Here is a 25,146-nt window from a genome sequence, read left to right on the forward strand (position 1 = left end):
CAACCCCAGTTTTCAAATGTCTCCCTTCTGGAACATTTCGGTTCTCCACCGAGATGTTCACAGAAAAAATGTCTTGATTGTGGACAAAAAATTTAGTTTTCAATCTGACAACCCTTTCATGCTGATACTTCAGCATGGCAAACAGTGTCTCTCAGGCAACAAACAAAGGAGAGAATGCTTTTGTGGCTGGCCAAATGAGGATTAGCGCAATTTTAAAACATAAAGAGGCCATCAAGAGTGCTAATGTCGCTAAGGGTGTGAAAGCGCTCACAAAACAACAATCAAAGGCAACAGAATAAGTAGAAAAATTGCTGTTGATTTGGATAAAGGAAAGCAGTTAGCCAGTGACAGCCTTTGGAGGCGGTGATATGTGAAAAAGTGAAGATGCCTCATCTGCATCCTGATCTCCTCAAAGACACCCCTGGAACCAGTGCTGAAAGGGATTCCTTTGGGTTGTGAGGGGTAGCTTGATAAATTTAAGAAGTGTTTATTTATAGATTAAACAATACATTATACATGCACTATACATTAAAAAGGTTAAAACGGAATCATCTGTGGGTCTGGAACAGATTAATTCAATGTACATTATTTCTAACGGTTAAAAATAACTCGGTTTCCAAACAAATCCCTTCTCAAACAGCCTTGTGGAATGAATTAAGTTTGAGAACTGAGGTTCCACTTGTTGCTCTTTTGTCCTTCGGTAAAATTAGAAGCTGATGAGACCAAATCGGAGCTTTAACTTAGAGATCATTCACTTAACAAGTGCCTGCTATAATCACTGCCGGTGTGCAAATGTGTGCTTGCTAATTATCACTATACTATCTGTACTTCATGTTAGGGAGAAAATGCAGTAAGTTAAAAAAATGTGGTGGTACCCAGGACAGTGAACTATCAGCAAAGTGTCTAACTGCATGTGGCTATTTCTATACTAAACCAGGCAAGACAGCCTGCTCGTTTTAAGCCAATGGACAGTTTCTTTTACTTATGAGCAAGGATAAACATTTAAAATGACTTCTCACCACATCTATCTCATTCTTCACAAAAGTAAAGAGAGGGGGTGGTTATTATGGTAATTATTCGGGTAGAGTATATTTTTCTTCTAGGGAATTCAAACCATTGCTCCACTAAGAAAGTGAACAGTTTAAATATTTCATTAACCTACTCAATTTCCCATCAAGGTAAGCTGAATTTCATGGGTGATGATTTTAAGGAAGACTCATAAAATAAATTCTACCAGCTATTAAACTGGGAAGCAAAAATCTGCTTTCTTGTTTCTGCTTTTTGCTCCTCATTGCTGTGCCTTTTGGCAAATCACAGTCACACCACCTCATCTCCTTCCTGTACCAAGAGGTACTCATTTGAAGGGAGTAGTTTTACCCATTCCTTGCTCTGGTGTTAGGGTTAGGGTTAGGATGGGGATAGGATGCTGAGATTTTATACAATATGGCTTACAGTGTTAAAGCCACTCTATTGAATTGAACAGAAAACTCTGATGTTCATATTTCACTTTAAAAAGTAGCTTCACCACATAATTCAATTGTTCTTCCCAACAACAGCCCTGGGAGATAATGAAATGCGGGCTCAACTTGACTAAGAGGCCTGGGAAAAGCCATACAGTGAGCAAGTAAAACCAATTCTTCAGTTCCAAGTCCAATCATGTTCTAACCACAGCAGGAAAACAAAAAAACAAAAGAATCCTGTGTTTTTCCATAGCAGCTTCTGGACATTCCCATTATAGTATTCATCAAGTTCTATATGTTGTCCACTTGCGTATGAGCTCCTGAATGGCAGAAGTCCTGTCTCTTGCAATCTCTGTGGACATCTCACTGAATAATAACATCACCTGCAGAAGACACCTTATCAGGATAAACTATTAGTGCTACCACTTGCTGCTGGCTATGACAGACAGACCTTCTGTCATCCTTTAATATTCATAATGACATTGGGAGATAATGAAATGCAGGCTCAGCCTCACTAAGAGGATCAATTCCTTTGCAACTTATACCAAACCACAAAAGTTTATGAATAAATAAGAAAAATAACATAGAATATATAGACAGACGGAAAGAATTTGGCTATTGTAGTAATCATTTAAAATGTCTCAAAATACTTGTTAACAAATAGCCAATAATATACTTTTTATAGAACCTACTAACTCTTATATATAATCAATAACCAATTTATTTCCTCTCCTATTTGTTCTCAATGATGAAAACTTTGAGGACTATGAACAGGGTTTGCATGGGAAACCAGCACTTCCATATTAGACACGCCCTGCCTAATACTAGTGCAGTAAATAATAGCGGGCAAGTATCACTACTGAATATATCCTTATAAGATGGAAAAGAGAAAGAGGAGAAAAAAGCTTTCTAGAGAAAAGTAAACATTTTCAGTAATACTGAATATTAACAGATTACAATCTCTGACAATAATCATTAATAATATATTTATTCATACAAACAAGATTTTTAAATACCCAAGCTTATTTGAGTAATATATAGCATGGAAAAGGACAGTAATATACTCTTGTCTCTTTTAAATAAGTCTTACAAATTACAAACAGACTCTTCTACTCATTTGCTTGGATGACTTTTCTAATCATAAATCTCAAAGCATGGCTAACAAAACATCATACCCAAAAGAGGGAGGAGAAAATAGAGATATGATACTGCAGCTTTCTGCTGTTCCCATTTTTCCAGGAGGGACTAAGGTGAAGCAGAAGTCAAATGTTACTTCTCTCTCTTTTTAAAAAAATGTTTTAATTGATTTTAGAGAGAGTGGAAGATAGGAGAAGGAGAAGGGGAGAAAGAGAGTCAGAGACAGAGGGAAACATTGATGACAGAGAAACTTCTACACACACCCTTACTTGCAACCTGGGCATGTGCCCTGACCGGGAATCTAACTGGCAATCTTTGGGTACACAGGATGATGCTCAACCAACTGACCCATATTGGCCAGGGCTCTCTTTTAACTTCTTCTTGGGCTGAAGGGACTGAGGACTATAATTTCTCTCCAAGCCATTGGATATGATCTAACTAACATGCTTGTCATTAGATTTGAAAGAGATAAAACACACTACTCAAGCACAGTCTAGCATACATAAAATGCTCAGTAAATACAGGGTGTGGCAAAAGTAGGTTTACAGTTGTTTGTATGGAAAATAATACAATAATTAATGAATAATAATACAAGAATAAACTCTGTGTTTCACATAGTCATAACTGTAAACCTACTTAAGGGCAGACAGAGTGTACTACTCAGTATTTTCTTTCGCCTAATGCCTACCCTTCTACATGGTTGGTGGTCTAAAGACTTGTTCCATATATATTAACAAAAAGTAAAATCAAATAGCGTCTTTTCAATTCACTGAAAGGTCATCACTACCAACTACGATTTCTTAGCATTAATAATAATCACATGTAGGGATACATAGAATAAAAGTAATGTTTACGCCACCTGGTGGTCAAACAGGAAATGCAATGTTAAAGTACTACACAATTCATTTGGGAAAAAAAAAAATCACTTTAAAGCAATTGTTTGTCTTCTGCATCTGGAAGGATATATTTTAGCCTATTGTAAAACATATTTGAGAAATGCTGATCGAAAAGGCTGAAGTTTTGATTAATCCCTCTCTAGCAGCATGTCGCAACTCTAACTTTGAATACACCAAGGGAGAAGCAATGTCAAATGCATGAAATTCCAAGCTAATGGTATGATATGTCTTAGCTGAATTGTCTTCACTGCATGAGGTTCACAAAACAGTGTATTTGTTGTTGTATTTGTATGCTTGGTTTAGGACTATTTGACAATATAATGCCTCCTGCTTTCAGGTGCTCAAACTCTAAAATTTTCTAGCTACCCCCATCTCTCTCTCCCAAGCCATCTTCTAGTTTGCCAAATTTAAACCTTGCTCATCATTATGCCTTTGGCTTTTTTCCCCTGTTCGAGCTTCCTGGATGTCTCCACCTTTCCTACAGCCTCAAATAATTTTTTTAAGCAGATGCCCCCCAAATCTCTATCTCCAATCCTACCTCCTCTCCCACGCTCAAGTCCCTAGGTATCTTGACATAACTTGGTCTCACCACTTTAAACCTCATATGTCAAAACAAATCATATCCTTCACTTTTAAACTTGGTCCAATTTCCAAATAACAGTACTACTGCTCTTCCTTTGAACATCTGAAAACTAAGAGTCAACTCTGACTCTTCGTTGAACCTCATATACATTCCACTGACAAGTAATATTAATCCTGTCTCACCTTTCTGTTCCTTGGGTATACTAAGTTTATTCCCATTTTGAGGGTCTTTGCATTAAACGTTCCCTCAGATGCTCTCCACACCCCACCTCAATTTTCTCAAGACTGGTTACTTATCATTCCAGTGTCTGTTTAAATGTCACTCCTTCAGAAAGGCCTTCCCTGACCACCCAAGCTAAAGAAGCCACCAAAATAGTCCTAGCTGGTTTGGCTCAGTGGATAGAGTGTCAGTCTGCAGATTGAAGGGGCCCGGGTTCAATTCCGGTCAAGGGCATGTACAGTGGGACCTTGACTTACAAGTGTCCTGACTAATGAGTATTTTGAGATACGAGCCGTCGTCTCTCGGCTGATTTTTTGCTTTGAGTTGCGAGCTAAAATTCGGGTTACGAGCCAGCTTCAGATACCCCACCGCTAGTTGGCGCAGCGAATGTCACAGTGAACGCCACAACATCAGCCCAGCATCACGTGTCTCACTCATTCACTTTAAGATTTGACATATGAGTAATTTGAGTTACAAGCTCCGTCAAGGAAAGAATTAAACTCGTAAGTCAAGGCCCCACTGTATCTTGGTTTCAGGCTTCTCTCCAACCCAGGCCCTGGTCAGGGCATGTGCAGGAGACAACCAATTGATGTTTTTCTCTCTGTCTTTCCCTCCTTCTTCTACTTTCTCTTTTAAAAAAATCAGTGGAAAAATATCCTCAAGTGAGGATTAAAAAATAATAAAATAAATTCTTAAAAAAAAAAGAAGCCACCAAAATAATTTCTGTCACATATTCCTGTTTTAATTCTCTGAATCTCACTTTACACTGCCTGATCATTTCCTGCTGGTATAACCTGTCTCACCCACAAGAATGAGCACTCTATGACAGTCTTGGACTGCGTGGTTTGTGGCCATATACCAGAGCCTGGAATGTGGTGTAAGAGCTCAATAACTATTTACTCAATAAATAAAAACCTCTTTTATGTCACCTCTTTTTTTTCCCATGCTTAAATAATTACAGGTAAGACCTGGCTGTGACAGTGATGTTCTTGTCTCCAGTCCCCTTCCTCTTCCAAATAATTCTAAACACAACTACCCAATTACTCTGCCTAAATAACTACCCCTCAGGCCACCTAAAGAAATCACTTGCAGGAAGCATACTGCTTGGCACGCGCCTAGCGCACACCCCATACATGTTAATTTCCCTGTTGAAAAAATCTCCAAAGGCTCCTCGTCGCCTACAGAATAAAGCGTGTTTTCCACTGGCTGTCATTCCTCTTAATAAGCTCCAAGCTAGTTTTGCATCTTATTGTCCAGAGCACCACTTCATGCTCTAGATGCTGCAGTCAATTAAGCCATTTGCCAGTAGAGTCCTGTGTTGTACTTTACACGGTTCCCTCTTGACTGAAATATCATAGTTTCCATAGCTTTCTAAATCCTACCTATCCTTCAAGGTCAGCAACTTCCTCCCCCCAAAAATCCTTTCAAAAGTCCTGTTCTCTAGCCAAAACCAGTTTGGCTCAGTGGATAGAGCGTCGGTCTGCGGACTGGGGTGTCCCAGGTTCGGTTCCGGTCAAGGGCATGTGCCTTGGTTGCAGGCGTTTCCCCAGTGGGGGATGTGCAGGAGGCAGCTGATCGATGTTTCTCTCTCGTCAATGTTTCTGACTCTCTTGTCTCTCTCCCTTCCTCTCTGTGAGGAATCAATAAAATATATTAAAAAAAAAAAAAGTCCTGTTCTCTAAAGCAAAATAATCACTCGCTTTCTCCTCTGAACGACAGTATCTTTTTCTGGACCACAGAGTCTTAGTGGCTACAAGCAGTGACTTATGATCTCAACAGGCTATGTGATCCAATGGGCAGGGCATGGACCTTCTCTCTTTGTATTATCTACATCGTTTGTAGCTAATAGCTACTGAATAAAAAGGGACTGAATGTATGAACAAAAGAACTTCTCTAAAGGAAGAGTTATTAAGGCAAAATGAGGAGCTGGTAAGCAGCAGCAATCACCCTTTGGATTCAGTCATTTATGGAGCAAAGATGAGCAGGATAGGTAAAAAAAACAACAACAAAAAAACAGTCCTAATTCTATTTCCTCACAGACAGAATCAGGTCGAGAGACAGTGGATTTTTATACTGTGATGCCAATATCACAGCCCTACAGAATAACATCAAACCCTCAAAAGTACAGCACTCTGCCAAGTGAACCAATGAATCCACCTGCATAACTCCCATTCATCAGTGTGTGGATGTTATGAACACCATGTGGAACGGGTAATTACTATGGCAGCAATACACCATGTTAATTAGCCTCCCAATGCTGTGAATGCCAAACCACACAGCTCTCTACAATCTAGCCCCAATTACCTTGCCTGCTGAGATCCCCCAGATCTCTAAACTCTTACTGACCAAGCCTCTTCCAAAGAATTTGCCTGAATTTGTTTCCCACCATCCCTTGGATACACTGCTTTGATTTCAGCTCTTGACCACAGAGTTCCAACTGCTCACATCTATACTGCCAAGATGTTAACTCTAAGCTGGCTTGATACCCAGAGCCCCCCTTAGACAATTGAGGTTGACATTCATACCCATGAATGTGTCCATTTGGCTCACTTTATCAAAAATCAGAAGCACCGAGGTCTTTTATCCAGTGCAATGTTTCCCCACCTGTACATCCGCGTAAGTGGAACATACTAAAATTAAGTATTCCTAGGCACAGGGAATCAGGGAGGAATCCAGAAACTTGTATTTTAAGTAAATATCTCATGTAAGTCTCATAATTGAGCAAGTTTCAAGAACAATGCTTTTCTCTATTCCTAAACCCATGCACTAAGCCTGCTTTACTTGTTTCTTGCTAGGCTCGAAATCTCCTAGTTTAGAGAGATTTTACATGGGTGGTTTTCAACCTTACTTGCATGTTAACAGTGATTTTAGGAACTTTTTTAAACTCCAATACCAGACCACAGCCCAACCTAAGTACATCAGAATCTTGGGGGTGGGCCTCAAATATCACTATTTTTTAAAGCTTCCCAAGTGGCTCTAGTGTGAGAACTACAAGATTAATTTATCTGTTCTGCTTTCTTTGGGTAGCAGAGAAGTGGCTGTGTCCCATTCATGCCATCTCCAATCATACCTTCAAACCTCCCAGAAATATCTGTTTCCTCCCTACAGGTTCATGTTTAATTTATGCTTAATATTTCCAAGTTCAGCTGGATTCCACTCCTTTTCAGGGTTCACCTTTGTCAGTTTATGTCCTATTCTGCAGAACTGGAGCTTTACCTATTCTAGCTGTGTCCTTCCTGCCTTGTCCTAAGCCCGCCAGATTCACTTACAGACCACAGACTGGGATGCCTACCCAGAAGTCCTGCTCCTACTCCCTCTTACATTCTCCACAAGCAGCCAGAACAAGAAGTTTAAGTCTCCTGCTTAATGCTCATCAAAGTGTTCCTACTAGAACAGCCCTACATAATCTGCATTCTTGTCCACTCTCTGGCCTCATCCCCTGCCCTCTACACCTCACTCACTCTGCTGTGTAGCCACTGGCTTGTTTCTGCTCATTGATGCCAGCGAGGTGCTGCCTCGGGGCCACCCGGATGACACTGCCGGGGCAGGAGTCAGCTCAAATGCCTCCTTCTCAATGAGGTCTCACTGACCACCCTGTCTACAGTAGCAGCCCTGCCCCACCCCCAGGCACTCCTCACTTCAACCTCATTTGTTTTCCTCACAGCTTTTAACACTCTGATTTTTTCTTGCTTATTGGTTTACATGTTATTACCTGTCTCCTCCACTGGAATATAAATTCTATTTTTCTTCTATCTTCTACTATTGGGTCTCCAGAAATCACTGGGTGTTTTTTTTGTTTTTGTTTTTTTGTGTTTTTTTTTTTTTTTAAATGAAGCAACTAATCAACAAATGACCATGAATAAATATAACCAAAACTATATAGCTCATATATAATATTTTTATTGTGTCTGTCTCAGGAGATCTTGCCTCTCTAACCAGACCATAAAGTCATAATGAGCAGCAAGTAAACTTTTTTCTTCTTTTCTAATCTTGAAAGTCAAGCTCAGTACTGATTAAGTATCATACACTTAAAAATTTACTGATATGGGCTATTTTAGAAGATCCTTGTATTATGCTGAAAAAATATGTATGTGTGTTGTTGGTTTTTTAACTTTCTGCCTAAACTATATGTTCACAATATCACACCTGAACAAGAACATTAAGTCTCTAATTTTAATTCACCTTCTAATTTTTTTTTTTACCTTTTCATTCCACTCTCCAAATTACATTCATCTTGTTAGGTACCTTGCAACTTGTAAAATCTATAATTGCAGTTTTGACCTGTATGTGGTCATTGCATTGCCTGATATGGAGCCAGGCACATATTTGTCTAGCTGATACACATCTGTTCAGATAAAAATAATTCAGAACACTACAGGGACATCCCAAGATCAACTGCATTCCTAGGGATAAGAACATCCGCTGACCAGGACATTTTTAAAAGCCTGTCTTATATAGTAACTCGTGGCTATGAGTTCTGGTTTCAAGATTTTATCTATCTATTTATTATTTATTTAAATCTGACATATCAAAACCAGTCCATGGAATGTAGGCTTTGTTGAAAAGCTATAAAAAATTATTGTGCAAAACTAGGATCAAAGATACTAAAGAAATTGTTCTCTATGAAGCAGAGGGGGAAAACCTTAAAAACTCAGGCAAAGTTACTTTTCTAGTAGCACTTAAAACATGATTTTATTTATGCCTAGAGTGGGCATTACTACGTTCCAATGTCTCTTCTTATTAATTTTCAGAATTAGTAACAGTTCATTCTGTCCCCAGGTAACTGCTAAACATATATCTTCAAATAACTTAGGCTTCTTCAAGGAAATAACCACGTTGTCCTGGGATACACAAAACATTCATAAATCCCCTTTAATCTTCAGTTCTGGTGACTAAAAAGAATGTGTCCCCCATCAGACACGCCAGTCATGTTCCTTGTGCCTTGCAGAGCCTTGATGTATTCACCTATTATCTCCCCATGGTGCAGGAGTCCTCATAAATTCTGTTGACTCTGGTGAAGGCACTCTGCCCCAGGATCCTCTAAGACCCTGCTGGGCTCAGAAATCACCACTCCTTTTCATATGGAGATGTCACTCCAAGAGCGGTCAGAATATGGATTTTGCAGGCACCAAACAAAATTGTAAGGCATTGGTTCCTTAAATGTGTTTGCCCTTTCCCTCTCAAAATACAAAATGTGTTTGACCTCAGAGTCAACAAAACCAACACATAACATATACATGCATCACTGTTATCACTGCTAAATAAAAAGTTCTTTCTTCAAAGGGCCAATTTTCAATATTTTTAATTCTTTTTGAGCACTCTCTTTTTCTTCTCAGTTATTCAATAAGCTGCATATTTTTTGTTTGTTTCAAAATGTACCTTTGGAACTTTTTCATTCCTTTTGCCAGGATCCCAGTCCATGCCCTTTTCGTTTCTTGCGTGGACTATCTACCACCGCCTACCAGGCTTTCCTGCCTTCAGTGTCTTCCCCTCTCTTACATGCAGCACCCTATTGCTGGATTAACACTCAGTCTTAATCCATACCCTTTTAATGCCTCCTTATTACTGGAAAATAAAGTCCAAACTTCCTTAAAAAAATCCTGTCTTCTGGGACAACACACCACACTCAGCCTCAGGATATGCTTCCCTTTGTGGGGAATACACTCTGGCTTGCTGAAGTTCAGTGCCTCATTCACAGGCTCTCTCTTCCCTTAAAGTTTCCTAACCACACCCACAGTTACCTTTCCATTGACAGTCATAAAACTTGCTGCCTTTTGCATGTGTGTGGGTTTTCCATATATATTCTTCTCTCAGCAATGTTGACAATGAATGAATGAACTCCTGGTCACTTGATTTAATAGACAGTGAACAATTTCTACCTTGCTGGACCTTTCATCTCATGCAGTTCCTCCTTCTCAAAATATTCTCTTCACTTGGTTTATGTAATGCTATCTTAGAATTTTCATTCTACCTAATGATCATTTTTTTATTTCCTTTTGCTGCTGCTATAGTCTGGGTGTTTGTGTTCCCCATAATTTATATGTTGATATTCTCACCCCCAAGGTAATGACATTAAGAGGTAACATCTTTGGGAGATGATTAGGTGATAAGGATGGAATCTTTAGGAATGGAGTCAGTGCATCACAAAAGAGGCCCCAGACAGTTCCCTCCCCCCTCCCACCAGGTGAGGACACAGGGGAAGGTGCTATATGTAGGCCAGGAAGGGGGTCCTCACCAGACTCTGAATCTGCTGACACCTTGACCTATACTTCCCAGCCTCCAGAACTAAGAGAAATCAATTCTGTTGTTTATAAGCTGCCCAGTCTATGGTATAACAGCCCTTACAGACTAAGACACCAACTTTTACTCTTACCATTGTTCACCATCCCAACGAATGCCAGCCTCATCGAAGCTATGCCTCTCTCTTGCACAATTCACTGCAATGCCTCGTAACTGGTCTCTGCACATTCCGCCTCCTCCCTCTCCAATCTGTCTCATGCTGGAGCCCAGTGATCTTCTCAATCACAAATCTTATGTTACCCACCTGCTAAAAATACCTCAATAATGGTTTTCCAAGTATCCATAGTCTCTCTCAGAGTAAGGTCTACGCCAGTGGTTCTCAACCTTGGCTGCACATTAGAATCACCTGGGAATCTTTTTAAAATCCTGATTTCCGGGCCTCATCCTCTGGAAATTCTGTTTCTTTGTTACCAATGTTGTGGCCCCACCCCATAACAAAGAAACAGAATTTCCGGAGGATGAGGCCCAGAAATCAGGATTTTAAAAAGATTCCCAGGTGATTCTAAGGTGCAGCCAAGGTTGAGAACCACTGGTCTAAACACTGAATTTTTTCAAACTCCTCAGGTGATTTTAATATGCAACCAAGGTTGGAAATCACTTTTTTAGACATATACAGCTCAACACTTCTGTGCTAATTTTAAAATCTAGAACATTCTCCTACCCCTTTCAAACCTACCTATCCTCAGTACTATTCAATCTTCAGATTTGAATTTAAATGTTCCCCCTCAGGAAGGCCTTTTCTGACTTTCTAGATGAGATCAAATTCCTCTGAAAAGGACTCCCATAAAACTGGTTATTATGTTTGTTAGCTGTCTTCTGCCTGAGACTTAAACTCCAAAGACAAGGCACCACATCTGTCTTACCACTGTATCCTAAGCACTTAGCATGGAGCCAGGCAGGAGGTGGGTGTGCAGCAATTTCGCTAAATGTTATAACAGCATTACAAGAAAAGTGTTATGCAATCTCAGAGGTGAAAAGATTATTTCACTATGGGATAACATAAGTGACTCTTCTCTTTAAAAGCTCATAAGACTATTTTAAAATATTGGCAATACTCCTAAACTGAGTGACAATTCAAAAATAGAAAAATACTATAATTGGACAATTTTCAATCTCAGAATTAAATGTCTTTCATTTCACTCTGGAATAAAATATTTGAAGAATGACATAACAGTTCATCAGATGCCCTAAGTATATGAACTAATCACAGGCTTGTTTTGAAGATCAAGAATCATTCACAGTCTAGGGACGTATGCATTTCCATAGCTAACATTCTTTTTTTCCCTTTTAAGTATAGTCTATCTGACAATAAAGCCTGAATGATAACTCTGTAAGAAAGCATGGCTATGGCCAAAAGTCATATACTTAATTCTGTAGAGTCTGTTCTCTAGCATAAGGACATCATGCAAAAATATTCTTAATTCTGAAAAAGAGGTGTAGCCAGAGAGAGCTCAGTAGTCAGTCATTACATGTGGATTATGATTAAAATATATTCTTGTGAGGGAGAACTCAAAATCAATTTTCTGCAAGCAATCACCTTATTTCTAACCAAGTAGAACTCATTACTACTGATTTTACTATTGTTACATTCCTGAAGATAAAGTGCTTTCTCAGGGGTTCTGGTTTTCCTAACTCGCAAGGCTGAGTATAAAGCAGTACAGCATAGCTTCAATATTACAGTTGATTCATCCATCAGCCATTGTAAAAATAAGTGGTTGAGGAAATTAAATAAACTTGACCAAAAGAGGAGCACAATCTCTTACCATTAAAAAATAAAATGAGCACACATTTTTCAGAGAAAATAAGCCAACAGAATAAATTCTGCCTTGCCAGAATAGACAGTTTCACAGAGCTTATATGTATGCAATGATACAATATAAAGGCATTGGAAAAGGGGCTAAATGGACTCAAATGGTAAATGAGGTATGGCCTCCTATCATCAAAGGACTAAGAATAAAAGGCCAATAACTAGCTCTACAATAGGTCAAGAGGCATTAGTTCAAGCACAGGTGCAGATGATATGCTCTAAGAATACAAAGAAATTAGTTCAAACTCGGAAAAATCAAGAAAGATTTCATGTAATATGAGTGTCAAGGGCTCACAAAGCTTTTATTAGGGAGGTCTTTCCTGTCAGGAAAGAGCATGACCAAGAGGCAAGAGCCATGGGCAATGGCTCGTAGAAGGGGTAGCTGGAACACAGGGAATGCAGAGGTGTGTAGAGTAGGATGCAGGTCGGGGAAATAAGTCTGGGTTCACAATGGGAAGGGCTGTGAATGTAATCTGTCCCTAGACAACAGAAAGCTATCCACTGTTTAAAACACACTCTTAATTGTAAGGAAAATTGTAGAAGCAAAAGGGTGGCATTAAGCTACAGGGAACTCCTGAAATAAGAGAATGATATTTTATAGAAGAGAGAGAACTCATAGGGCTTTCTGAGGAAGAATAAGAACACTGAAAGTTATATAATTGGGAAATCAGGGCAAAGGCTAGAACTCAGATTAGAACTTTTTATGAAACAGAGTAGAGAATGGAAATCAAGTTCCATTAATGTAACTCCCAAAGTAATTAAACAGGATGACAGCTAAATTCCTACTCAGATGGCCAGGCCTGCAACACACTGAGGACCTTCTCCTTTTGTTACTGGATTAAAACTGAGAATGTGGCCGTGATGCCAATCATTCAGTTTTACTACTGGAAAGCCAAATACACATACCCTTAAACCCTCGTTCTTCCCTTTCCCATCTGTATAAGCTGCTAAAACAGCTAGAACCAGGACTTTGCGAGATAGAACTAAACAAAAACAAAACGAAAACCCAAGACTCAATGACAATTTCCATCAGAGCATCAAGGCCGAGGAGGAAGGCAACTAGTCTTTATTTATTTATTTTTATCTGTGTGTCAGGAAGCTCGGTGCCAAGTATTTCCCATCAAACCTCACCATTGCCTGTTATTATCCTCCTCCTCCTCCACTTTATCCTTATTTTACAGAGGGGGAAAGTGATTCTCCTGGGATGTAAAGAAAGAAGCTTAGCAAATATGGGTAGATCTGAGATTCAGCCCAGATTCATTTAACTCTAAATCCATGCTCTTTCCAATAAAAAAACTCTATGTCCAAAATATGTCCTCAGCAACCCGTTCCCCCTTCAATAATACCTCCCCTCCCTTTGGAGGTTCTTTCTTCATTCATTTATGCATGTTCATTCTTAAATTAATCACTGAGTAACTACTGGGTGCTAGACCTTGATGATGACCACTCATCAGTGTAGAAAAATGTTTTATATTGAGCATGGTGCTCTAGGCATTATCCTGTTCCTCATTCAAACATGCTGTCATAATGGATGTTACAATCACATCACGTCTATTTACAATTTCCAAGATGTCTTACGGTAAACATACAGGCTCATAATATTCATGCCATAAAACCGGAGTGTCTACTCATCTCCAGGAAATATAGGAAATTTTAGTTTTTGGAGGGAAAAGAATTTACTATGGAACTACCTGAAAGCTAATATACTAAGTAATTTTAGTAGCTGAGAATTCTTGATAAAGTCAACAGAATTAAAATCAGAATCCATGAATTAAGATCATGCTGCCACAATGGTTTTAATGAAATTTTAACTAAAGCACTATTAGTTGTGTGTGTATATATGTTAAGTACCCTCTCAATTAAAGACTTACTTATAAACCATGCAAAAGAGAATGTCTCTGCATCAGTTGATATAGGATTTCTCAAAAATATACCAAAGTATTGCCAATAAGATTTCATAGCCGCCGAAACCGGTTTGGCTCAGTGGATAGAGCGTCGGCCTGCGGACTGAAGGGTCCCGGGTTCGATTCCGGTCAAGGGCATGTACCTGGGTTGCGGGCATATCCCCAGTGGGGGATGTGCAGGAGGCAGCTGATCGATGTTTCTCTCTCATCGATGTTTCTAACTCTCTATCTCTCTCCCTTCCTCTCTATAAAAAAAAAATCAATAAAATATATTTAAAAAAAAAAAAGATTTCATAGCCATCTAATATGGGAAACCACCTGCAACGTGTAAATGAAAGGGAGGAAAGATACTGGCTGCTTTCTGAAGAGGCATTTTCACTTACCATGGGCTGCTGAATAACTCAAGGACCCTGAACAGTGTAGTAAACAGAGCAATAACATAAAAAGGTGCATTTGAAAAGCATGCCACAAATTATTCACTAAGCTATATACTATAACAAACAAATAAAACTGACACAAGAGCCCGGCCCATGTGACTCATTTGGTTGGAGCATTGTCCCATACATTAAGAGGTGTCAGAATTGATTCCCGGTCTGGGCATATACCCAGATTGCGGGTTCAGTCCCCAGTGAGGGCACATGTGGGAGGCAACCAATCGATGTTTCTCTCTTTCTCCTCTCTCTCTCTCTCTCTCTCTCTCTCTCTCTCTCTCTCTCTCTCGTGGGAGGCAACCAATCGATGTTTCTCTCTCTCTCTCTCTCTCTCTCTCTCTCTCTCTCTCTCCTCTCTAAAGTCAATAAAAATATTACTAAAAATAATTGAAAGAAGAGAAGAAATGCAAGTATTCCCTAATTTTTAAAATGATAATGCCTTCAGATATTGCTTTGGAGGCTGGAAGTAGCTGTCTACTACTATTATTTATCCTTACAGAATGAAAAAGGAGATTGGAAAAAGTGCCAGTTTTCATTTTATAGTTAACTATTCACACAAAGAAGCTTGAGATCCACCAAAGACCAAACTCCAAACCAGCTGTGCCGCCAGCACATCCAAACATGCATATAAACAACTGAACTGCCCTCCCCACAGCTGCCCACACACCAATCCTCCCTTCCCACAATGTCATCCATGATCCCAAATTTCAGACTGAAGTAAATTAGTGTAGACTAAGTCTACAGTCAAATGTACCCCCACAAAAGGGCCAATTATTGTTTTCTACTTTCCAATAAATAACTACAGTGTACTAAATACTCTGATAGATTAATCCAATAAAATAGGGGATTAAAACTAAGTGGGATTAGTAATAAAAGCTGTTAATAAAGGTGTTTGAGTTGAACATCCTATATAATAAAAGGCTAATGTGCAAATCAACCAAATGTCAAAACGACCAGTTGCTATGATGCTCACTGACCACCAGGGGGCAGACACTCAATGCAGGAGCTTCCCCCTGGTAGTCAGTGCGCTTCCACAGGGAGAGCGCTGCTCAGCCAGAAGCCCTGAGCTGGGCTCATGGCTGGCAAGTGCAGCAGTGGTGGTAGGAGCCTCTCCCACCTCCACAGCAGTGTTAAGGATGTCCGACTGACAGCTTAGGCCCGTTCCCTGGAGGGTGGGGGAGAGAGGTGGACCTAAGCCTTCAGTCGGACATCCCCCAAGGGCTCCGGGACTTGTGAGAGGACGCAGGCTGAGCTGAGAAACGCTCCCTCCCCCCGAGTACATGATTTTCATGCACTGGGCCTCTAGTAGAAAATAAAAGTCTACCTCTAACCAATGTTCCTCAATCCTAGCTGTATTTCAGAATAACCTCGGGATTATGAAAAAATACCAATGCCTCTGCCCAACCTCCTAAGATTTTGACACAATTGGTCTGGGGTGCAATTTAGGTGTCAGGATTTTTAACAGCTTCCCAGTGATCCTGATGCACAGACAGCATCAAGGCCACTGCATGGAGCTTAGCCGGTGTTTACCAACACTGCAGAGGCAAAGCCTTTTAGAAAGTGGCTTAAACGTAAAAATACACTTAATTTTAAGTTGCAAATTTGATTAATGGCACTTCTCTTTTTCACACAGGTACAAACAATTCACATATAACCACATTTTCTGTTAAAAAGCAAGTGAGCAGCTAAGTTTGTCATCACTGTGTTCACCTCCGCAGACGTCTATGCAAGGACAAGGCACTTGTTTACGAGAAGTTTCAGAGGGACCGGAAAAGAACAGATCACCGAGGCCCGTGCTTCTCTGGGCCCAGCTCCTCAGACATCAGAGAGCTGCACAGCCACACAAAGCAGCCCACCAGCATGGACTTGTCCTACTTTGGATTGACTCCTGCCTGGAAATTACAGACATGATGAGACGCCTCGCGGTTCACAGGATAAAAAATCAGATGAGGATAAATACTTTACAAAATACACAGGTAGAAATAACTTCAGTTATTAAAGGCACAACAGCAAAATTAGGTATTAAAATATGCAAAGTGCCATCTAATTTGTTATGAAAGGGTCAAAGAATAAGGTCATTCTATCAAAAATATTATTATACCAGAAAGAATGAACAAATTATACTAAATACCAGGGGGAAAGGTATCTGTTATTAGAATAACAATGGAAGGAGAGAAAGATGCCAAAATTCCGCAATAGTACATAGGATAGGAAGCATTTTTTAAATTACCAGTTACTTTTTCAGCAAGTGGCTACATCAAACTGATGTAAAATGTATGTATTACATTACATTTCAGATAGACAATCCCACTTGAGCTCGTGAGAGTTATTTACACTACAAATATTTACAAGCCTAATTGGAGATGGTAATTTGAATATCAAACTGAGAAACATCTTTGAAGAACTACCCTGTGTAAGATCACACTGAATCAAGCACTGAGGGAGGGCACAAAAGCAACCCTGTCTGTTCTTCATGTGACTTATTAATTAAAAGAGTAATGAGGAATTTTTAGAGCTAGGATTTTGAAAGCATAAGAACCAGTTTTCTCTGGAAACAATCTTTTTCTTGTTTATTTCAAAGCACAAAACATGGCAGACATAGTCTAAATGTATTAGAGACACACAGGCAATGTTTCTTTCTGACTCTAAGAGAAATGTGAGAGACCAAAAACAAGAAAAATTATCATATGCTTACCATCCAGTAATTGATGCTGTGGAAACAACGGGTTTGCTCAGTGGCTGAGAGCAGCTCACCACCTGTGTCTCCTGCACAGCACGCATGTCCCACAGCGGAGGCACTCTCTGATGTGTTTCATTGCCTCACTAACCCTAAGAAATGCTTATGAGCAATTTCAATTTTAAAACCCACGTTTCCAAAACAGGAGATTCCACTGACAAGACCACCATTTACCTGCGGTGTAAGAAATGCATAATGCCCGTCCTTAAATGAGTGCTCTCTCACAGCCATAGAAGAACCCATATGGTCCCACACATTGGACCTCCCTCCACAGAGGTTCACTCCCCAGAACTGCTGGTTTTGTACCACTGTTACTGATAAATGTGCCTCGTCTCCAGGTTCCATTTAGGAATTCATTCAAATTCATTTCACATCAGGTTAGAGAGTTTAGCTCTCAGTACAATCCAGAATATAATGCAAGTATGTGTGTTCACAGTTCCAAGTGCATGATAAAAAACTTTATGCGTAAACGTGTTTTGTCTTATTGTCTATAACACGCTAGCATTAATTCATAGCAGTATATTTATTTTTTAGTTATGTTACTCCTTCAGGATTGGTATAATAGCATAGTTTAATCAGAATGTAAGGTTTTCTACTGTTCTCGTATACTGCATACTGCATTTCCTATCCAAAAATTGCCTTACAAGATGTCTTTTAAATTACTTGAGATCAATATTAAAAAAAGGATGTTTTTCCTGCAAAACAAAACAAAAAGCGGGGGGGGGGGGCTGTCTCATACAACTGCACAGACATATTCGGAATCCTCTATCATGGGACACATGGGTGCTTATTAGGAAGGGAAGAGGAAAGGAAGGATGGAGGGGAGGAGAGAGAATCCAGAGATACACAGAAAGTAAAGTCAAACCCATCAAGGGGGTTACCCTGGCATTCAAGATACATACTTTCCTAGAACCCAGCGAGGCAAGGAAGACGGCTGTACCATGCAGTGAGATTCAGAGCCTGGTGCAGGGAAGAGATTGGGAGGACTGATGATTCCAACCGGAACACTACATAACGCGGGAAGCGCGCCTGCCCTCACCTAGGCCCAGCCTCTGAAGGTCCTGGATTCCTTCGGGCCCAGCACCTGCTCCAGTGCTTGTCTGGCCCTTCTTACGCTCTATCTCCACACACCCCTCCTTACCAGAGTCAGCTCCTGTTATAAAACCACGATGTTTACATTTCTAAATTATTGCCTTGTCACTGTTAAAGCCTTTACAAAATGTTCTGAGTTTTTTTAACTTTAATTTCTTTGTATGTTGGTGATCTCTAATTTCAAAAGAACAACTCACTTTTTATATAATGAAGAAAACATATCTAATGTATAATTACCTATATAATTTATTTTGGAGCCTTTCCTTTTTTTAATTTCAATTACAGTTGACATTCAATATTATTCTGTATTAGTTTCAGGTGGACAGCACAGTGGTTAGACAATCATATACTTTACAAAATGATCTCCCAATATTTCAAGCATACCTGGCACCATACATAGTCATTACAGTGTTACTGGCTATACTCCCTATTCTGTACTTTACAACCCCAGGACTATTTGGTTACTGCCAATTTGTACTTTTTAATCACTCCACCTTTTTCTTTTCTTTATTTTTTTCATTTCACCTTTTTTCACCCACTGCCTCTCCCCTATGGCAACCATCAGTCTGTTCTCCACATCTATGAGCCTGTTTCTATTTTGTTTGGGAGCCTTTCATTCGAACCAATATTAAATTAAGGGCACATTCTCGAATGTTTATGTACATTATGCATATGTGTTTTAAATCAACTGCAATTTTAAGTAAACGTCTATCATTATATTTGACAATTTATATCAGAAGACCTATGTGAAAACTAAGAAGGAAATGCTTATGCATTCATTTTTCATGCTCTTTCAGCATCTGTAAAACTGTGAGTGCTCCAACATATAAGTGCTGAGCTGTTAAGGCAATTGTTTGCCTTGTCTCCTCAGTACATGGTCTGGGACAAGGCGAGAACAAAGAGATGGGGCAGAGGCTGAGTGGCCTGGACCAGAAAAGTAAGCATCAGGAGAGAAAGACAAGGTCCATGCTGGGTCTGAGGAGGTGCACATGGGCAGCTGTTAAATCCAGTCATTGTTCTGACCCTTGGTCAACACCAGTGCAGCTAAAAACCTTTTCCTAAATCCAAACTCACATAAGCCAAGAGGCTGGGTCTAGGGAAGGCAATGGGACACTGAGGACTCAGTCTTCAGGATATAAAGCACTCAAAGGGCACAGCAAGGAGGAGGTGAACAACCCTAAGCGTTGTCAGCTAGAAGGGTAGGGATGCTCCCAAAGCCATCTGGTTGGATGGGTTGTTTCACAGGACCCAATCTTACTAGCAGATGAGCTAAATTCATCCTAAACTAATTGTACTGCTCTGCACACAACCTCCACACTTACTCTGTATTCAATGAGCTTCACAAATAAAGCAATGAATTCATTTAATTTGAATTTCTCATACTTTCTCTTTACTCTAGCCAGTTACTCCTCCAGTAGCCTATCTATCATTTCCAAAGACACACTGAGTACATAACATTGTAAGGGGAAAAGCACATACCTGACACTTCATCCATCTGCTTCCCTCCTGTGAATGCCAAATTACTATACAAGTATCATAGCAAACTCCAGATTCCCCTTGCCTGTCTCCCCTCAATCTCTCAATCAATCTCTCAATCTCTCTCTCTCTCTCTCTCTCTCTCTCTCTCTCTCTCTCTCTCACACACACACACACACACACACACACACACACACACACACACACTCAACAAGGCACTGCTCCTGACACCATGCACTTTCAATCCCTAGTCAACACTGAAGAATAGTCACTAATAGTCACTAACACCTGCCTGGCCTATCTCTATGCTCTGGGTCTCGCACACCCACCTACTCAGTCCTAGATGAAATCCTTGCCAATATCATGAAGCCATCTTTAAGAAACTGTTCTAGATTAAATAACACAGTTTTTCTCTTTAATTTTCTCCACTGTAGATCAAGAAGATTCTTGGGAGAAAAATTTAGTGTTGCTCTAATTTATTCATGACCCCTCTCCCCCACCACCCCATAAATTAGGATGTGCTCAGATACAAGGAAGAGAATACATGGATAACAATGACCTAAACCATTGTTGACCTTTCTAAAAATTCCTTATAAAGTAAGCCTAGAGTTGCTTTGACCTCTCAGCAATGTCGAGAAGGACGCAGGTTCTTCTTATCCTACTACTTCACCATTCTTAGCATGTTGGCATTAATCTATAATAATAAAAGAGCAATATGCTAATTAGACCAGACATCTGAACAACCTCCTGATGTCATTGCTGTCGTCCTTCTAGACGAAGCCGCAGCGGCAGGGGCTGAGGCAGAGGCAGTTAGGGGTGATCAGGCAGGCAGGAAGAGTGGTTAGGGGCAATCAGGCAGGCAGGTGAGCAGTTAGCGGCGATCAGGCAGGCAGGTGAGCAGTTAGGGGTGATCAGGCAGGCAGGTGAGCAGTTAGGGGCGATCAGGCAGGCAGGCAGGCTAGCGGTTAGGAGACAGCGGTTCTGGATTATGAGAGGGTGCAGGCTTGGCTGAGGGACACCCCCCCCCCCGTGCACAATTTCGTGCACTGGGCCTCTAGTTTTCAATATTGCCTCCAGTTACAAAATGGCTACCACAGTCCCAGGCATCATGTCTTCATGTGGCAGTGACTCATACAGGAAAAAGGATGATTGAGGTTAAAAAAAATATATTAATCACTCTCTTTCAGGAACCTCAGTCTTTTAACCAAAGAAACAAATATTTATCAAAAACTCAAAAGACTACCCTGGCTGTTTTGGGCTCAGTTAGTTTGGTGTTATCCCATGCACCCACAAGGTTGCTGGTTCGATTCCCAGTTGTGAGCTTGATCCTAGATAGGGGGCGTGCACGAAGCAGTTGATCAATGTTTCTGTCTCTCTGCCTCTCTTTCTCCCTCTCCCTTCCTCTCTCTAAAATTAATAAATTAAAATTAAGAAAAAAAGCTCATAAGACTGCTTTTTATCTTTCAATGGTTGCTGCCCAACCTTAGAACAATATTGGCAAAAACAAGTCAAAGGTGTTCATGGGTTAACTCACTGGACATGAGCACACTTCTGCCAAAAGAAAATTAGTAGTTCTTTAGTAAGGAAGAAAAAAGCTAGATATAAAGTAGACAGCTTACTATGTTTGCCATGCACCACCACAAGGGTTCTGAGGAATGTCACTGGATATCTGGGCTTCTTTGATCCTTCCTCTCTTTCTCTCTCCCTCCCTTTCTCCTTCTTTCTTTCCTTCTTTCTTCCCACTGCTAAGGAGCATTTAAGTAAAATAAAAATGTGGCATAATTCTCAGAAAGTTCTATTTATCCCTTCTATGTATAGTTTAGTCCCTTAATAAATAATATTTAAAAATATATTTCTCTTTAAGAAGCTGTAGAAAAAGAAATTAAATAGCTGAGTTCCTAAAATGCTTTAAAAAGTATATCATACTTCCTTATTTGTTTACTTTGACATTTCAGCTCTGCTTTATTTCAATCTGGGTATCTCAGTTGCTTCAATGGGTAGTTGATATTGTAAACTCAGTTCCTCAGCCCCTCTTTCTGTCAAGAAGTATTTCATTCAACATTTATCGAGGGCCTGCTGTCTAAACACTCCAGAAGAGTTGCATATGTAAAGCAACCCTGAAAGTTCCAGAAAGAAATATTTAATAATATAAATACATCTATAACATCATTTTGACTTTTAGGTATGAAGTTTTCTTAGCAAGGTATGTCAGCCTTTCAAATTATACATCTTGAAATAACATCTGTGTTCCTCCTTTATTTTCCTATCAATCTACTTTACCCCCTTAAGGTTTTTTTCTTTCCTTTAAGAGTGACTCTATTTATCTGAATCAATCCATTTATTCCTTATTTTTCAAGTTTAAGCTAACAGATTGAGAGATAGATTATGTCCAAACATCTGCGATGAAACGCTTTACCTGCAACTCCTGCTGTGAGTAAAACTGATTTTAATTATACGGTATTTGAAAATTTCTCTCACAGGCGCTATGAAAGTTTTCAGTGTAAGAACAAGTTATCTCCAAGGCTCTCACTGTTAGGGACACTCTTATTCCAAACAAAAAATACATCATGTCACTATATCAGGGTTATAAATAGACCACAGTAAACAGCAGTTTTGATATGGATGTTTATGATAGTCACACTTTAAGATTACTGGAAATTTTTATATGTATGCATTGTGTCAATCATAACTTTACAGAGAAAATTAAAAGTGATTATGTTTGCCATTCACTGGGTACCATTACCTAGAAAGACTCTAGAGCAGCGGTTCTCAACCTGTGGGTCGTGACCCCTTTGGCGGTCAAACGACCCTTTCACAGGGGTCGCCTAAGACCATCCTGCATATCAGATATTTACATTACGATTCATAACAGTAGCAACATTACAGTTATGAAGTAGCAACGAAAATAATTTTATGGTTGGGGTCACAACATGAGGAACTATATTTAAAGGGCCAGAAGGTTGAGAACCACTGCTCTAGAGAGACTAAAATGTGGCTATCAATCATATAACACTCTTTAGTAACATCTGGATATTAGGATAGTGAGCTTTCCTGACCATCCCCCAAACGGAAGTTAGTGAGTACCTATCACCCGTAGCAATCATGTGTGCACTACACTTGCGTACTCCTAATGTGACAGTCACATTCTTTCCATGGGTCCTTTTCCCAGTGAATTTAGGCTCTCGATCTGGAGAGCCTAAATAAATAAACAGACTATGGCAGCAACTAATTAAACAAATAAATAGCCCATAGGGGGTGTTTGCTTAAAGAATAATTGTGAGGGGTTACTGTGTATATAGAGTACACACTTAGGAGGTGTCATTTAGAATCAGACCTCTAGGAAGGGAAGAGGCCAGCCACAAAGAGAGTCCAAGAAAAGAGCATAACAAAGACCAAGGCAAGAAGAGCCTCGAGGGCTGGAAGGACGCCCATGGTGGCTGTGACAGAGTTGACAAGGGGGTGTGTATGAGAGAAGGTGGGAGAGGTGAATAGAGGTGAAGTCACCCACAGCATCCCCAGCACCGACCACAAGTCTGTATATAACGTAAAGTGGACTGGATACAGAGAAGGGTTTTCCACAAAGGAGTAACATGATCTAATTTATTTTTTCTGTTTTGTTTTTAAATCACCAGAATTATGTTTCCCAACCCCAATATTAGGGTCAATCCCCTGCATCAAAGGAGTCCCATGGCTCCTAATGAAGGGGGTGACCACATGTTCTAGTTTGTTAAAGTGAGTCCTGGTTTTTTCCTGTTGCCCTAGTATAATTATCAATAGTCCCTTCCTTTCTCTCTCATAAGCGTCCTACCCAGACCATAAATTGTATGGTAAACTTACTGATAGGATATATAGTAAAATAGTCTCTAGGCTGATATTCAAGGCTCTCCTGATCCTGGTCCCAACTCACCTCTCTTCCCTCTCATCCCCTTTGAATTTTAGAAACATAATTTCACCTTCCTTTGAGGTAATCCCTGTATATTCAGGGTCAGATTATACTCAGACAAATCTGAACACAACCTTTTATCCTACAAGCTCACTTCTCCCCCGTCACATCACTACCTTACGGTGTTCTGGTCACTGTGAAGTGTGGCTGGCAGTATCCTGAATGGGACACGGGTCTTCCACTGCTCTGCCTTTGTTCCTGCGACTGCCTCAGGGCCATCTCATGACTAGTAGCCAGAGCTGGGAGACCTTCTAGAAACCAGGAAGAATGAATAGCTTCCCCTCTGCACCTGGTTAGCACCTCTATTATCCCATTTATCACAACTATTTTCCCTGCTGGAACAATAGGAACCTAGTGGCAAGGACAGCACCTCCTCTTGTAGGTTTTGGGTCCTCATCACCCACTAAATGCCTGGTCCACAGCTGGTACTTGATATATGATTGCTAGATGAATTATCTGACATAAAAGCGACATAAAATACACAAATAACATTTAATACCAAAGCAACATAAAATACATATACCAATAAGGTTGAACAATGTGATTTTAAAATTAATTTATCTGTAAGCCTTAAAACATTGTTGTCTTCACATCTATTTTCATTCTCTAAATTCATCCCACTGCTTAATGTAGCCCATTCATTAGGAAGTAACAATAAAGTTTTAATAAATGGCTAGAAGTAAAAAATCTTTATAGGCCTAGAAGAAGTCTAGTTTTAGGAACCTAAACAATTTCTAAATAATTGTGAAACTGAAATAAAACAGATGGAGGTATTAACAAAAGGTAATTTCACACTCACCACTCTGAAACGATCCGGAACGCATCCTGCTCAGAAGAAGTTTTTGACGCAACTGCAAAACTTCAGCTTCCAGGGTTTCAACTCTAGATCTCCACTCAGACTCCTGCCCCGACACGACCCTCGCAAGGTGCTCCGTGTGCTCCCTGCTGCTTCTGTCTGCTGGCTTTGAGCGGATAATCGCCAAGGCCAGAGCCAGCTTTGCAGTTCTCAGGTACCATACTTGATTATCCGTCCTGGCTTCTGTCCCTATGGGGCAATAAGAAAGAAAGTTACGGAAGTGCCTTTTAACTTCTGCACTGCATTTCATTTGCTCAAAATTGATTTTACGGAGTAACACTAATTAATAAGTTTATACCAGCTGA

General features: G+C 40.0%; 1 protein-coding gene across 1 annotated transcript in view; it reads right to left on the minus strand.

The window, feature by feature from the left end:
- The window catches only part of MEI4 (meiotic double-stranded break formation protein 4), a 117,406-nt gene extending 92,315 nt beyond the window's left edge, over window positions 1-25,091 (minus strand). Inside the window, exon 1 of the mRNA XM_036318411.1 lies at window positions 24,785-25,091. Within this exon, the coding sequence (XP_036174304.1) occupies window positions 24,785-25,091 (307 nt within the window). The remainder of the gene's footprint in view (window positions 1-24,784) is intronic.
- Window positions 25,092-25,146: the final 55 nt, after the last annotated feature.

Source organism: Myotis myotis, unplaced genomic scaffold (assembly GCF_014108235.1).
Source record: "Myotis myotis isolate mMyoMyo1 unplaced genomic scaffold, mMyoMyo1.p scaffold_m19_p_7, whole genome shotgun sequence".
NCBI classification, from domain to species: domain Eukaryota; kingdom Metazoa; phylum Chordata; class Mammalia; order Chiroptera; family Vespertilionidae; genus Myotis; species Myotis myotis.